At 60.5% G+C, this 12010-nt stretch overlaps 2 protein-coding genes across 4 annotated transcripts; both read right to left on the bottom strand.

Moving 5' to 3' along the window:
* Positions 1 to 6112: 6112 nt before the first annotated feature.
* On the bottom strand, positions 6113 to 8606 carry TMEM249 (transmembrane protein 249). Its single transcript, XM_042254565.1, has 6 exons — positions 8577 to 8606; positions 7662 to 7814; positions 7208 to 7534; positions 6906 to 7101; positions 6661 to 6746; positions 6113 to 6416 (listed from the first exon to the last, which is right to left on the bottom strand). The coding sequence occupies exons 1-6, from the start codon at positions 8604 to 8606 to the stop codon at positions 6231 to 6233; spliced, it is 978 nt and encodes a 325-aa protein (XP_042110499.1). The 3' UTR covers positions 6113 to 6230.
* Positions 8607 to 8982: 376 nt separating this feature from the next.
* Positions 8983 to 11997, bottom strand: FBXL6 (F-box and leucine rich repeat protein 6). 3 transcript variants are annotated; one of them, XM_042253905.1, is made up of 9 exons: positions 11571 to 11997; positions 11150 to 11308; positions 10907 to 10970; positions 10507 to 10638; positions 10325 to 10432; positions 10125 to 10238; positions 9825 to 10056; positions 9491 to 9737; positions 8983 to 9228 (listed from the first exon to the last, which is right to left on the bottom strand). In XM_042253905.1, the coding sequence occupies exons 1-9, from the start codon at positions 11966 to 11968 to the stop codon at positions 9078 to 9080; spliced, it is 1605 nt and encodes a 534-aa protein (XP_042109839.1). In that variant the 5' UTR covers positions 11969 to 11997; the 3' UTR covers positions 8983 to 9077. The 3 variants fall into 3 exon arrangements, with proteins under 3 accessions (XP_042109839.1, XP_042109840.1, XP_042109841.1); XM_042253906.1 differs by having other exon boundaries at positions 9825 to 10074; positions 10206 to 10238; XM_042253907.1 differs by having other exon boundaries at positions 10206 to 10238.
* Positions 11998 to 12010: the final 13 nt, after the last annotated feature.

The raw sequence follows: 12010 nt of genomic DNA, 5'->3' as shown, positions 1-12010 counted from the left end.
CGGGGGCGGGACGCGGCCGCCCCCTTATCGCGGAGCCGCAGCCGGCGGGGCCCGTAGTGGGGGCGGGGGCAGGGATCCCCCTCGGCCGAGCGGCTCATCCCTGCCCCTTCCCGGGGGGCCCGGCGGAGGCGCAGCCGGAGGCGCGGGGCCGATTAGCATTTTGATTGCGGGACTGGGGGCCCATCTGGACCGAGGCCTAATTACCGGGCGGACCCTCGGGGCGCCAGCGGGACGTGCCAAGCGCAGTCCCTTCAGCCGGAGCTCCCCACCTCCCTCAAAGTCCGCCCCAACACTGCGGTCGGACCGCGTCCCTGTCCCCCTCCGTTGGTCCCATCGCCCCGTCGTCTGTCGTGTGCTTTTGTTCCTCCACCTCGTCCTCTTTCACTCCCCTGGCCCACCCTTTGGCCCCACTCCGCACCTCTTTCCTCAGTCCCATTCCTCCATCGCCCTCCACTTTTCCCTCATTTCTGTCTTCCTTCAGCCAACTTCTCTGTTTCTCCTTCCCCCGCTCCTGGTGCCAGCTCCTGCCTCTCTGTAAATTTCCCATCCCCTGGCTCTCAACGCTGTTGATGACAGGGCGGTGTCAGAGCACTAACACATGTGTCCCTCGGCCAGGCACTCCCAAGGGGATCGTCTGGGCCGCCCTTGCTTGCCCTCCTGTGGATAGAGCCTGCAGCCCCTAGGGCGCCCAGCAGGGAGGGGCAGCTGGGCCTAGGCCCTGGCCATCAGTCCAGAACAGCCAGGGTGTGGAGCACACATGGGGCCCGTGAGCAATTACTTAGTCCTCCTCGCCTGCCTCCTTTCAGGCACCCTGAGGTCGAGGTCACTGCCCCACGATGGGGTCCAGCCCACCAGGGAGAGGCTGGGAAAGGACAGTTAGAGACACTAACGCTTTTGGAAAGTTGCAGCCCCTTCCCCTCGGGCCACCATGAGTCTTCCACTGGGAGCTGGAGGTATAAGGGGCCTTGCTGCAGAAGAGACTGGGGTATCAGTGGCGGACCTAGTGGTTCCGTGGTTCCGCGCACTCCAGCACCCCAGGTGTATGCATATGCTGCGCCCCAAGGAGCCTCTCAGCCTGAAGGTCTCAGCTGCCCTGTCCTGCTTCACATCGCTGCAGCAGCTCCTCATCCATGTCAGACGGGAAGGATTTGGTGTTGGTTCTGTGTTCCTCTGCCTGCCTCTGCTTCTAGGTGTGTGAGGCGTGGCAGGTCCCAGGTAACCAAAACGTCAGACTTTAGGGGAAGACTCATAGGTATTTTACTACGCAAGAAATGAGGCTTCACCAGAAAAGACATTAAACAACAAATATGCAAATTCAGGTTTGGAGTTTTTCTTTTTTACATTTCATTATAGAAAATATCAGATATGCACAAAAGTGTTGAGCGTCAGACTGTGTGCCTGTCACCACTATCACCTAAGACCAGTTCACAACCAATCTGGGCTCCTTTTTGTCCCTCCCCCCATCACAAAATGCCACTTCTCTCTTAGGAAATAAAGACATGAGAGCAGGTGGGTCTGGTTGTTGTATCAGAGACCCCCTGCCTCCTGCTGTGAGTCAATCTAGCCCTGCCTGGGGATACCAGGAAGTCCCACCAGAACTTTTTGGGCAGGAACATCCCCTTAGCCTGCTGTGTCCAGGGTCTCCAGCTGGCTATTGGAGAGGCCAGCCTTCCCAAAGTGGCCCAGGACCCTCCTCAGTCCAAGGGATCCAGCTGCCAGAACTGCTCACAGTCTCTGCCTCTCATCCTCAGCCTGAGCTGTAACTCCCAGAGAACTGAAACACCTCTGTGCCCGAGTTCCACGTGTTAACACAGTGTCTGCCCGATCAAGTCACCGGGCACTTGAGTCCAGGAGTGTTCTTTGCAGAGTTTTAGAGGAGACTCCAGAGCAGGGGCAGAGTGAGCCCTGGGGAGGAGGGAGACAGTGACCAGAGGAAGGCCAGTACCGGGGCCACCGAGGTTGGCTCTGGCAGTGGGCAGCCAGCTGACATCCCGCCTGCACTGCAGAGAGGCTTGGTGGGTGGTGGGTGGTGGCCTGGCAGCCTGTACTTCCTGATACAGTGTGGGCCCCATACGCTTGCTTCCCTGACCTTGCCACAGGGTTGCCACTTTCATTCAACATCTGCTCTGGAACTTGGTGCCCATGACCTGGAGTAGGCTCCTCCCCCGCTCTCCCCAGACCGAGGACCAGGCTTACGGCCTTCTCTCTGCTGCCCGTTTACCTTCTCACTCTCACAGGAACCTGAGACCACACTTCCTCACCTAGGGCACTGGTCAGTCTTCTGAACACTTGCTGGCCTACGTCCCACCCCCCATTGCCACTCCTGGGACTTTTCTCTGGGGTGTACACATGACACATGGCCTCTATGGTCCTCCTGGGAAGGACTCTGGCTCCATTGCCTACGGGGGACACCTTCAGCTGTCAGAGGCTCCAGGGGTTGCCCCTCGCCCCACATCCCAGCCTTCTAGTGGTGGCCAGCACCCAACGGCTGATCAATGCAGGAGGCAAAGGCCTGGCGTCTCAGCCTGATGTGTGACGTCTCTGGTGAGCCATTCTGACACCGCAGCCCTCGCAGGGTGCTGGGCTGGCCTCGGCCCTCCTGCTTCCTCTCTTTCCTCCTCGGGGCTGACCAAGGGGCATGTCCTCACACTGCTGCCTCAGTGGCTCCCTCTTGGAGAACCCAGACAGGCGTCAGGAAAGAACAGTCCAAGAAGGCAGGCAGCAGGAACTTGGGCAGGCTCGCCCACTGCCTGGCTGGCAGCGAGGACCCGTCCGCAGTGCAGGTGGAACTCAGACAGGCCAAAGCAGAAGGTCGAGGTCCGATGGTTAGACCTTCGGCCAGTGGTGAGCAGGGATCACACAGCAGGGAGGAAACGTGGCAGCGGGCCCAGGACCTGGTGTTCGGGAAGTGCAGGAGCAGCAATCACTGAAGGGGCTGGGGGTGGGATGGCTGTGGTTCAGCTCTACTGACGCCCCAAAGGGAGGACAGCAAGGGGCTGAGAGCTTTGTCTAGCCACTGAAGGCCCAGCCCCTTGGTCCCCTGCACTGAGGCAGGCTCCCAGCTCTGCAGCCAAAGGGCAGAGGGTGGTGAGGGTCAGGCCTTGACTTAAGCATCAGACTAGTTGAGCTCCAGAGAAACTAAGGTGGCTGCCACTTCCAGCACAGAGTGCAGTTACAGGAAGCAGATTTACCACCCTACCTAGAACAACTAGAGAACTGGACAAAATAGGGCTTCCCTGGTGGTCCAGTGGTGAGGAATCTGCCTTGCAGGGGACTTGGGTTCTATCCCTGGTCCCAAAGGATCTCAAGTGCCACAGAGCAACTAAGTCCATGCAACACAGCCACTGAGCCTGTGCTCTGTAGCTCACAAGCCACGACTACTGAAGTCTGGCACCCTAGAGCCCATACTCTGCAACAAGAGAAGGCACTGCAATGAGAAGCCTGAGCACCACAACTAGAGAGTAGTCCCTGCTCTCCACAACTAAAGAAAGCCTGCACACAGCAACAAGGACCCAACACAGCCAAAAATAAGTATTTGTTCAAAACTGGACAAAATAGATGAAACAATGGGCCTCAAGACATTGGTACCGGGCAGCGAAGGACAGTGACCCCTGAGAGGGCCATACCCAAGAAAGGACACCTGAGAAACCTCATCTGTATGTGGACTTGACTTAGATGCAAGATCCTGGACTTGCAGTCTGAGCTGAGTTCTGCAATGGGAGGAGACGCTGGAGGTCTTGGGAGGAGCCAGATGGTGGACTGTGGTGGGCTACTTACATTTGTGGATCCCAGGATCCTGCTGGTGTTCACACATTTGGTAGACTCTTCCCATTCTGGCTCTGGGTTTGGCCACATGACTTGCTTCTCCATTGGGATGTGGTATGAATAATGCATGCAGATGGTGCGCACTATGGCCCACTGGGTCTTGTCCTCTTATAACACTCCCTCTTGCAAACCAGCAGCAAGATAGTCTGCTGAATATTGAGATACCACTTGAAAAGAGGCCCTGGAGGATGAGGGTCATCTTGGACATTTTGGCCCCAGCTGAGATCCCAGCTGATGCAGCCAGATGAGCAATTGCTGCTACACCTATGGAGTGGAACCGCACAGCTGAGCCCAGCCAGCCCACAAAACCATGACAAGTACATCACTGCTGTTTGAAGCACCAGAGATCAGGGTGCTTGTTTGTATCCACTTGTCCTCCACCCGTGAGTCCTTCCTTCACTGTTCTGCCTGCCCGGCTCAAGTCCCACCCTGGATTCCTTTCCAGCCTGCATCCAGCCCGCCCGCAAATCCTGTCTGCTATGGCCTCAATGGGGCTCAGACCTGCCCATGATCCTCTCCGTTCCCCTGTGCCCTTCTTTCCCTGCACAATTCCTGCAGCCTCCTGGTCCTTCCCCACAACCTCCTCAGACAGCAGTGCTTACAACTCCCCAGTGATTTCCCGAGGCCCCAGTCCCCTTCCTCAGCCCAGCCTGTCTTCTCATGGCTTCTCCTACACGTCCAGTTCCAGCCTGCATTGCACCTCACACCCCCTTTTCCCAGAAGTCTCTCCCCCAGAGCTCCACACGATCACAACTTCTCATATCAGCTCAAATGCTGAATCCTTGCAAAGCTCTGATCCCCTAGCTGAAGGAATGCCACCCTCCTCCAGCCACTTTGCCAGCAAAAAAGTAGGCGCCTCAACCTGGGTCACCCTTAGGTCATCAGCTCCAAGTGGGCAGAGGCTTTGGGTCACTGGGTGGAAACAAAGCCCACCCTAAAGTCTCACTGACTGACTGAGCAGAGCCCAAGCTTCGGGAGCCCAGGCAGCTGGCATGCCTTTCTAGCCCCTGTCCACATCTGACAGACAGCCTGGCCATCCCAGGCCTGGCTTGGTCACAGGCACTCATCCAGGCAGCCGAGCCCCTGGCTCACATTCCACACTCCATACCTCCCTTGCTGCACTGACCCCCAACCTATCCCAGTACCTCCACAGCTGGGTTCTGCCCAACCTCTTGAGCCCATCTCCTGGTAGAACCCCTCCTGAGAAGTAGGGGTTCCTAGCCTTGAGCCATGAACAATTGCTCCCTGGGATTGCCTAAAGCCATTCACCTAGCTTCTGGACTCCACTCCAGAGATGGGCACAGATGCTGGCAGCCAAAAGGTGAGCAACGCTGAGCCAGGGTTCCAGGCAGGGCCAGTGTCACGAGCATGTGACATGAGGTCTGGGAGCCAGTGCTTGCTTTAATGCTCTAGTGCTGCCATCTGGAAACTGATAACTTTTTAACAAGGACTTCTGCATTTTCATTTTCCATGGGGCCCTGCAAATTATGCAGGTGGTCCTGGTTCCAGGGACACTAAGCTGGCATGAAGCACAAAGACCAGACCAGCACAAAGGTCATGAGCATGTGAATGTGTGAAGTTGCTCAGTCGTGTCCGACTCTTTGTGACCCCATGGACTATAGCCTACCAGGCTCCTCTGTCCATGGGATTTTCCAAGCAGTAATACTGGAGTGGATTGCCATTTCCTTCTCCAGGGAATCTTCCCTATCCAGGGATCGAACCCAGGTCTCCTGCATTGTAGACAGACGCTAAACCCTGACAGGCAACTAAAGTGACTTCTCTGCTCCCACAGCAGCCTCCAGCACCCAGGAAGCAAAAACACCCGCCACTCAGAGAATATGGAACTGGGGCCCCACAAGTCAGGCAGGAGCATGCTCGAGGGGTACCGTGGGTCTGTCCCCCAGCAGGCCTTGAGCTCTGGCCCAGGGCGCAACAGCAGTAACTCTGGGGAGTAGAGTCCACCAGAAGACACAGGGCTTGACCTTTGGCTGTGTCCTTGTCTCATTTCTGATTGGACTAGAAAAGGCATCTGGCCCAGACTGGACCAATCAGATTCTGACCCATGGATTCTGCTCATTGGTCAGCACTTCTACTGACCGTGAAAGGCAGTGTGTCCCACACATGTCCTAGATGCCTGGCTGCTTGTCAGGCTCAGTCCCACTACTACCATCTTCCAACCCAAACTCCCCGTTGCTTCCTGCCAGACCTTCTGAGGCCCTGTGAGCTGGGCAGGAGGGGAAGATCCTGGAGAGGCAGCCCCAACTCGCACAAAGAAAACCCCCCCGTCTTGAAGTAAGAAGTCGCTTTATTGAGAAGAAGGCCCGTGGTGGGGTGGAGGCGGGGGACTGGAGGGGAAGGCAGAACACCTCGTGAGGTGGGAGAAGGGTGGGTGCCTGCTGGCAGCATCACACGTCTGGGTCCCACTGAGAGTTCCCCTCGTCGTAGGTACCAGTCTTGCGCAGCACGATGCCTGGGCTGAAGGTGCTCCCCAGCGGCCAGTGGCGGACCACGTGCCGGTACGACGTGGCCAGGCAGTCAAAGTAGTTAATGTTGAGCTTCCGGGCAATGTACCGGCCCAGGTATTCCATTTGCTGTGTGAGCGGGTGGCGAGTGGCGGTCAGGTCAGCTCTTGCTAGTCCCTCCCTTTGCCAAACCGCACCTCCAGCCCTGACCGTCAGCCCTGGCACCCTCTCTGCCAGCTACCAGCTTGAGGGCCCGGGCCAGGCACCCATTGTATGCACCATCCACCTGCGAAATGTCCCCATCTTAAGAGCCTCAACAGTGGTCCGCATCCCCTTGGACCGAGAAGGGAGAGAAGAGCGTCTGTCGACGCACCTCATAGCGCTCCGACAGCTGCACCAGCACTAGCGGCTCCAGCTTGTGGCCGCACAGAACCAGCTGGAAGAAGCACCTTCGATAGGCTAGTAAGGGGCAAGTTGCTCAGCTCCCGGACTCTGGGGAGCGGGGACGGGGCTCCGGGGACGGGGCGTGGGCCCGCGTGTGTCCGCCCCTCCCCACTCCACGCGGCTTCCCGTCCCTTGCACGCCCTGCCCTAGTCCGCGGCCCTTCCCTCGCATCACCGTCCGAGTTGAGGGCCAGGCGCACGTAGACCAGGTGCATGGGGCCCTGACACACGGTGCGGCCCTGGATGGAGAAGTGGTACACGCCAAGCGCGTGGTTCAGCACCAGGCGGCGCCGCGGCAGCGACGAGATCATAAGCCACAGGCCCACGCCCACGCCGTAGGCAGGGAAGCCCCAGGTCTCCTGCTTCTGCACCTGCGGGCGCCGCGGGGACTCCCTGAGCCGCCGTGGGGGCCGGTGGCGAGGCGGGGCCGGGTCCCCGGGGTAGGAAGGTAGTGTGGGCGGGCCCGGGAGCCCAGACCTCGCTCACGAGACCGAAGCTGATGAGCAAGATGCACACTATGAAGAGCAGCGTCCCCTTCCACAGCGTGTCCAGGTAGTACTCGAGCACGAAGACTAGGGGCGGCGCGCCGAGGACGCGTGAGAACACCGGGCTCCTGCTTGCTGCCCGAGGTGGCAGCGCCAGGGCTCGGGCCCGGAACAGCCCGCCCCACGTAGGGCCCAGGACCTCGGATAGGATCCAGCCTGCGGTTCCACCGCCTAATCGGGCCCCAGCAGGCCCGGCCTGGGTCGGGGGCTCCAATGCCCCGCCCCCGCTTTGACCCCGCCCCGCCCTCTGGGCACGCCCCTCGAGTCAGCCCCGCCTCGCCCTCTGGCCCTGCCCCTCCCCGCCCCTCCCTGCTCTGATTCCGGTCCCTGCCCTGCGTTCCCCGCATGAGCCTCGGAGTCCCGGTCCCTAACTTCGGTCCGCGCGCACCGTTGGGCTGCTGCTGCATGAACGGGTAGAAACTGTTGCTCTTGAGGCGCCTGGCGAGGCTGCGCTCGGTGCAGAAGAGTCCTTGGGCCCAGAGCTGGAAGGGCTTACCGCTAGAGGTCGTAGGCAGTCCGCTGATCCGGCCCTTGGGGGCCTGGGTCGGGTACGGATGGTCAGCTGGGCGGCTCGTCTGTTACCACTACCCACTGCCCACAGCTACGCTCATACCTGGGAGAATAATGCCTCCAGGGCTGCGGTCAGGAAGGAGCAGGAGCTCTGAGAAGACAGGGGAGCGACACCAGGTGGCGTTCTAGGCTGCGCGGCACCGGGTTCTAGAAGCTCTGGTCAGTGGGTTCTAGAAGGGACCATTCTGTTGTGGTGGGCGTGAACTTCCTGGCTAGCCCCTGCCCCACTGGAGGCCCCCTATACAGCCTGGCTCACATCACGTGTTCGGATCACTCCTGCCAGCCTGCACAATGTGCCATGTCAGGGTCAGTGCTTCCCGGGTGGCAGGTGGGCAGGCGGGATGCAGGGATCCTTGCCCACCCAAAGCTCATGCCCACTCCTCTCACCTCCAGAGCTGGAGCGGCTTTACCTGGGCCTGTATGGCATGTCAGACCGGCTGACGCTAGCCAAGGAAGGCAGCCCTCTGCTCACCCAGAAGTGGTGTCACAGTCTGCGGGAACTGGACTTGAGTGGCCAGGGCTTCAGTGAGAAGGACCTGGAGCAGACCTTAGCTGCCTTCTCAGGCACCCCTGGGGGCTTCCACCTAGCCTGTGCTCCCTCAGGGCTCGGGCCTGGAACAGCCCGCCCCACAGTAGGGCCCGGGCCGCCTCCGTGCGGGTCCAGCCTGCGATTCCAGCGCCAAATCCGGCCACATCTCTGGCCTGGCCCCTCGATTCGGCCCCGCCCCCACCCCAGTCGGATTCCAGTCCCCGCCCCGCATCCCGGCCTTTTAGTCCCTGACTCAGGTAGGTCAGCCTTAACAATGAGACACCCTAGGCCTAAGTTGGAGAGAAATACCTTAACAGTGAGACACCCTAGGCCTAAGTTGGAGAGAAATCAGCAGGCAGGTGCCCACAAGGAGCCCATGGCTGGGCGTGGTCACCCTCTCTTCATTGCCAGCTCTGTCCTAGACAGCCTCACATACTATGAAGCAGCTCACCTTAGTGCCCTAGGATGGGGCACACAAGCACAGGCACTCAGTCCAGGAGTGAGCTGGCAAGGCACAGCAACAGGCAAACTCAGGGGGCTACCCCCAAGTAGTTCCCTCAGGGACAACCCCTGTCCCCTCACTCTGATTCCAAAGACTACACAACGAGTTCCAAAAAGGGTTTTATTGTAACAAAACACTCAAATATCCAAAACTGGGAAAAGAGGCAGAGCAGGGCTGGCTGGCAGAGGGGCCTGGAGCTGGCTAGCTGGGGGAGGGGAGGCTGGTGAGCAGCTGCTCCAGGCACCATTGGACTTCCTCTGGGCCCCTGTAGGCCCGCTTGAGGCCCCGGGGAAGGCAGCGGCAGGACTCCAGGTTGAGGTACTGCAGACCTGGGCAGCTGCTTATCACAGAGCTGTGGGAGCAGGGCAGGCCATGGTAGGTTAAGCACCAGCAGGGCTGGGCCAGTCTAGGGAGCCCTCGCTGCCCTTGCACCACAGCTGGCTATGCCCCCTACATCCATCAAGGCCCACCCTCAGTACCCTGGGTGTCCCTAAGGACAACCCCAAGCAGGGGCTTGGCCAGTATGGGCTCCCTTTTCTGACTCCTGGAACTGGCAAGCCACACAGGATGGAGGCTAAGGTATACTGGCTCCAAGGAACTAGTGGGTTGCTAACCTGACTGTGCCCGGTGTGACCCGAGTGCCCCTGAGGTTGAGGGAGCATAGGGCCAGGTGGGAGCCCCCAGGGGTGCCTGAAAAGGCAGCTAAGGCCTGCTCCAGGTCCTTCTCACTGAAGCCCTGGCCACTCAAGTCCAGTTCCCGCAGACTGTGACACCACTTCTGGGTGAGCAGAGGGCTGCCTTCCTTGGCTAGCGTCAGCCGGTCTGACATGCCATACAGGCCCAGGTGAAGCTGCTCCAGCTCTGGAGGTGAGAGAAGTGGGCATGAGCTTTGGGTGGGCAAGGATCCCTGCATCCCGCCTGCCCACCTGCCACCCGGGAAGCACTGACCCTGACACGGCAGATCGTGCAGGCCAGCAGGTGTAATCCGAGCACAGCCGCGCAGATCCAGCAGGCGCAGGTGAGGGGATCCGTGGAGCAGGCGGCCCAGGACCTCGTTGCTCACAAAGTTACAGGTGGAGCTAGCAAGGCAGAGCTCCTCAAGGCTGGGGAAACCTGGGCCAGGAGTCATCGCTCGCCCGGAAGGCTTGGGCAGCCACATCAGGTTCAACAGCCGCAGCACCTGGGAGCGAGGCCCAGGCTGCAGATGGGGAGGGGGGTGACAGGTGCAAGAGGTGGGGCGTCAGGTACCTGCAGCTGGGGGCAGCCTTTCTGCAGGGCCTCTACAGGCAGCTGGAGGGGAGTGATGTTGTGGTTGAGGCCAGTGCTCACCTCCAGGACCTGGAGCTGTGGGCAGCAGCTGCCCTGTAGAGGTGGGGAGAACACAAGGTCGGGCATCTGGCAGCCCCTGGCTTGGCACCCAGCTCTGCTCCTGGCTGTCACCAACCTACCAGCAGTGCACCCAAGATGGCTGTTGTCTGGGAGTTGTAGGTCAGCCACAGCTTCTGCATTCGGGGTCCAGCTTCCTCCAAGAAGCTTACCACAGCCGTGGACTCCACCTAGGGACCCAGCACAGGAGTACCTGCCACCTCAGCCCAGGCTTCCTTGGGGCCCCTGGGGACATAGGGCTCACCATTGAGTGCTGTATGTCCAGGCTGTGGAGCTGAGGGCAGGCTTTGGCTAGCATGATCAGAGCGTCAGGGGTCACACCATGACAGTCAGAAAGCTTGAGGAAGGTGAGCCGAGGACAGGACTCGCTAACCAGCTGTGGAAGACCGAGGGCCAGGTGGGAGTTGGAGAAGGGAAAGAGACCAATGGCTGGTGCCAACGCCACTTCACTGTCTCAGCAATGAGCTCCTACCTGGGTGCTCCCACTTCTCACTCCTCCCTCCTGGAGATGCCAGGAAAAGAAAACCAAGCAGGCATCCTCATGGGGCACCACTGGGCCCCCATGGTACCTGACTCACTTCCTGGAAGTACTGGGCAACCCCAGAGTGTCATGGCTGGTGTGTAGGGCAACCTCACGCTCTCACCTTCAACACAGGGTGTACCTGGGACTTCCAGTGGATGAGAGTCAGCCTCTGGAGCTGCGAGAACCTGGGCCGACAGCAGAGGCAGGGCTGCAGGCTGTTTCCTTGCTTCCCTTCTGCCAGCATTCTGCTCCCCGCCCCCCCCCCCCCTCGCCCGCCCCTGGTGCAGGGATGCAGAAGGGGCCTGGGGCTTTCACACAACACAAAAGTGATGTGAGGGAGTAAGAAAAAGATGGAATTCCTCACCGATTGGGCATAAGCCACTCCAGGGAAGAAAGGAGCTTTTTCTCAGCCTTGGCCCCACTCTTGGCGGGGCGGCCAGCCAGCGGGGGAGACAGGGTCAGGGTGTGCCAGAGTGCAGGCTGGGAGGCGGCCTCGTTCCAGAGGCGGCACACGCGCGCAGCCCTGGGAGAAAGGATTTGGTGAGGAGCCGGGCCTTCTGTGGCCGACGCTCGCCCTCATTGGCTGCCGCTGTGGGGTTTCCTAAGAGGGACCTGCCCCCCCCAACTCTCACAGCGCCGCGGTCAGTTCAAACTGTGGCCCCGGGTTTTCCAACTAGACCCTGAGAGACTGCTGCCGTGGACACGTGTGTGGGCGCTCGGGCCCTCACTGCGTGCCTATTCGGTCGGCCTGAGCTACGGCGCTGCGCGCAAAGGGCCTAGGGTACCTGCCGAGAAAGGGTATAGGCCCATCAGCCGCCACCAGCAACCCGAAAATTTGCAGCAGGATTTCCAGGGGAACGCGGTAGCCCCAGCCCGGGTCGGGCTCCTGCAGCGCCGTGGGCGCTGGCGCGGTCCTGGGCTTGGCCTCGGCCGCACGGGACCCTGGGGACCGCAGCCGCTGAGCTCTGCGGGCGGCGCGCCTGTGCGCGCGGGGGCGGGCGGGCCGCGGGCCTGGCAGCACCAGCAGCATGCTGTCTGACTGCAGCAGGTGGTACCCTGAGCCGCTCGGAGCAAGTCGATCCCACCACCAGTCTTCCGCCGAGCGGGTCCGCGCCGCGGCCGGGTGCACGACCCGGACTCTGCGCCGGGCCCGGCGGGCCCGCCCTGCAGCCCCTGAAGCCATAACCGCCCGCCGCGCTCCAGGTTCCGCCCGGGAGCGGAAGGG

The sequence above is a fragment of the Ovis aries genome, chromosome 9 (genome assembly GCF_016772045.2).
Source record: "Ovis aries strain OAR_USU_Benz2616 breed Rambouillet chromosome 9, ARS-UI_Ramb_v3.0, whole genome shotgun sequence".
Taxonomy (NCBI): domain Eukaryota; kingdom Metazoa; phylum Chordata; class Mammalia; order Artiodactyla; family Bovidae; genus Ovis; species Ovis aries.
This window is presented reverse-complemented; position numbering and strand designations above follow the sequence as displayed.

What these genes read in the sequence shown, in the direction of transcription:
- TMEM249 (XM_042254565.1), bottom strand. Translation starts at nt 8,606, where the DNA reads ATGCGGGGCGGGGACTGGAATCCGACTGGG. An exon ending in TGCAGCAGCAGCCCAACGGT is followed by an intron (nt 7,535 to 7,661) that starts GCGCGCGGACCG and finishes GGCTGACTCGAG; the next exon opens with GGGCGTGCCCAGAGGGCGGG. An exon ending in AGCTGTCGGAGCGCTATGAG is followed by an intron (nt 6,417 to 6,660) that starts GTGCGTCGACAG and finishes CCGCTCACACAG; the next exon opens with CAAATGGAATACCTGGGCCG.
- FBXL6 (XM_042253905.1), bottom strand. Translation starts at nt 11,968, where the DNA reads ATGGCTTCAGGGGCTGCAGGGCGGGCCCGCCGGGCCCGGCGCAGAGTC. An exon ending in CCTATACCCTTTCTCGGCAG is followed by an intron (nt 11,309 to 11,570) that starts GTACCCTAGGCC and finishes CCTTTCTCCCAG; the next exon opens with GGCTGCGCGCGTGTGCCGCC. An exon ending in AGGTACACCCTGTGTTGAAG is followed by an intron (nt 10,639 to 10,906) that starts GTGAGAGCGTGA and finishes GGTCTTCCACAG; the next exon opens with CTGGTTAGCGAGTCCTGTCC.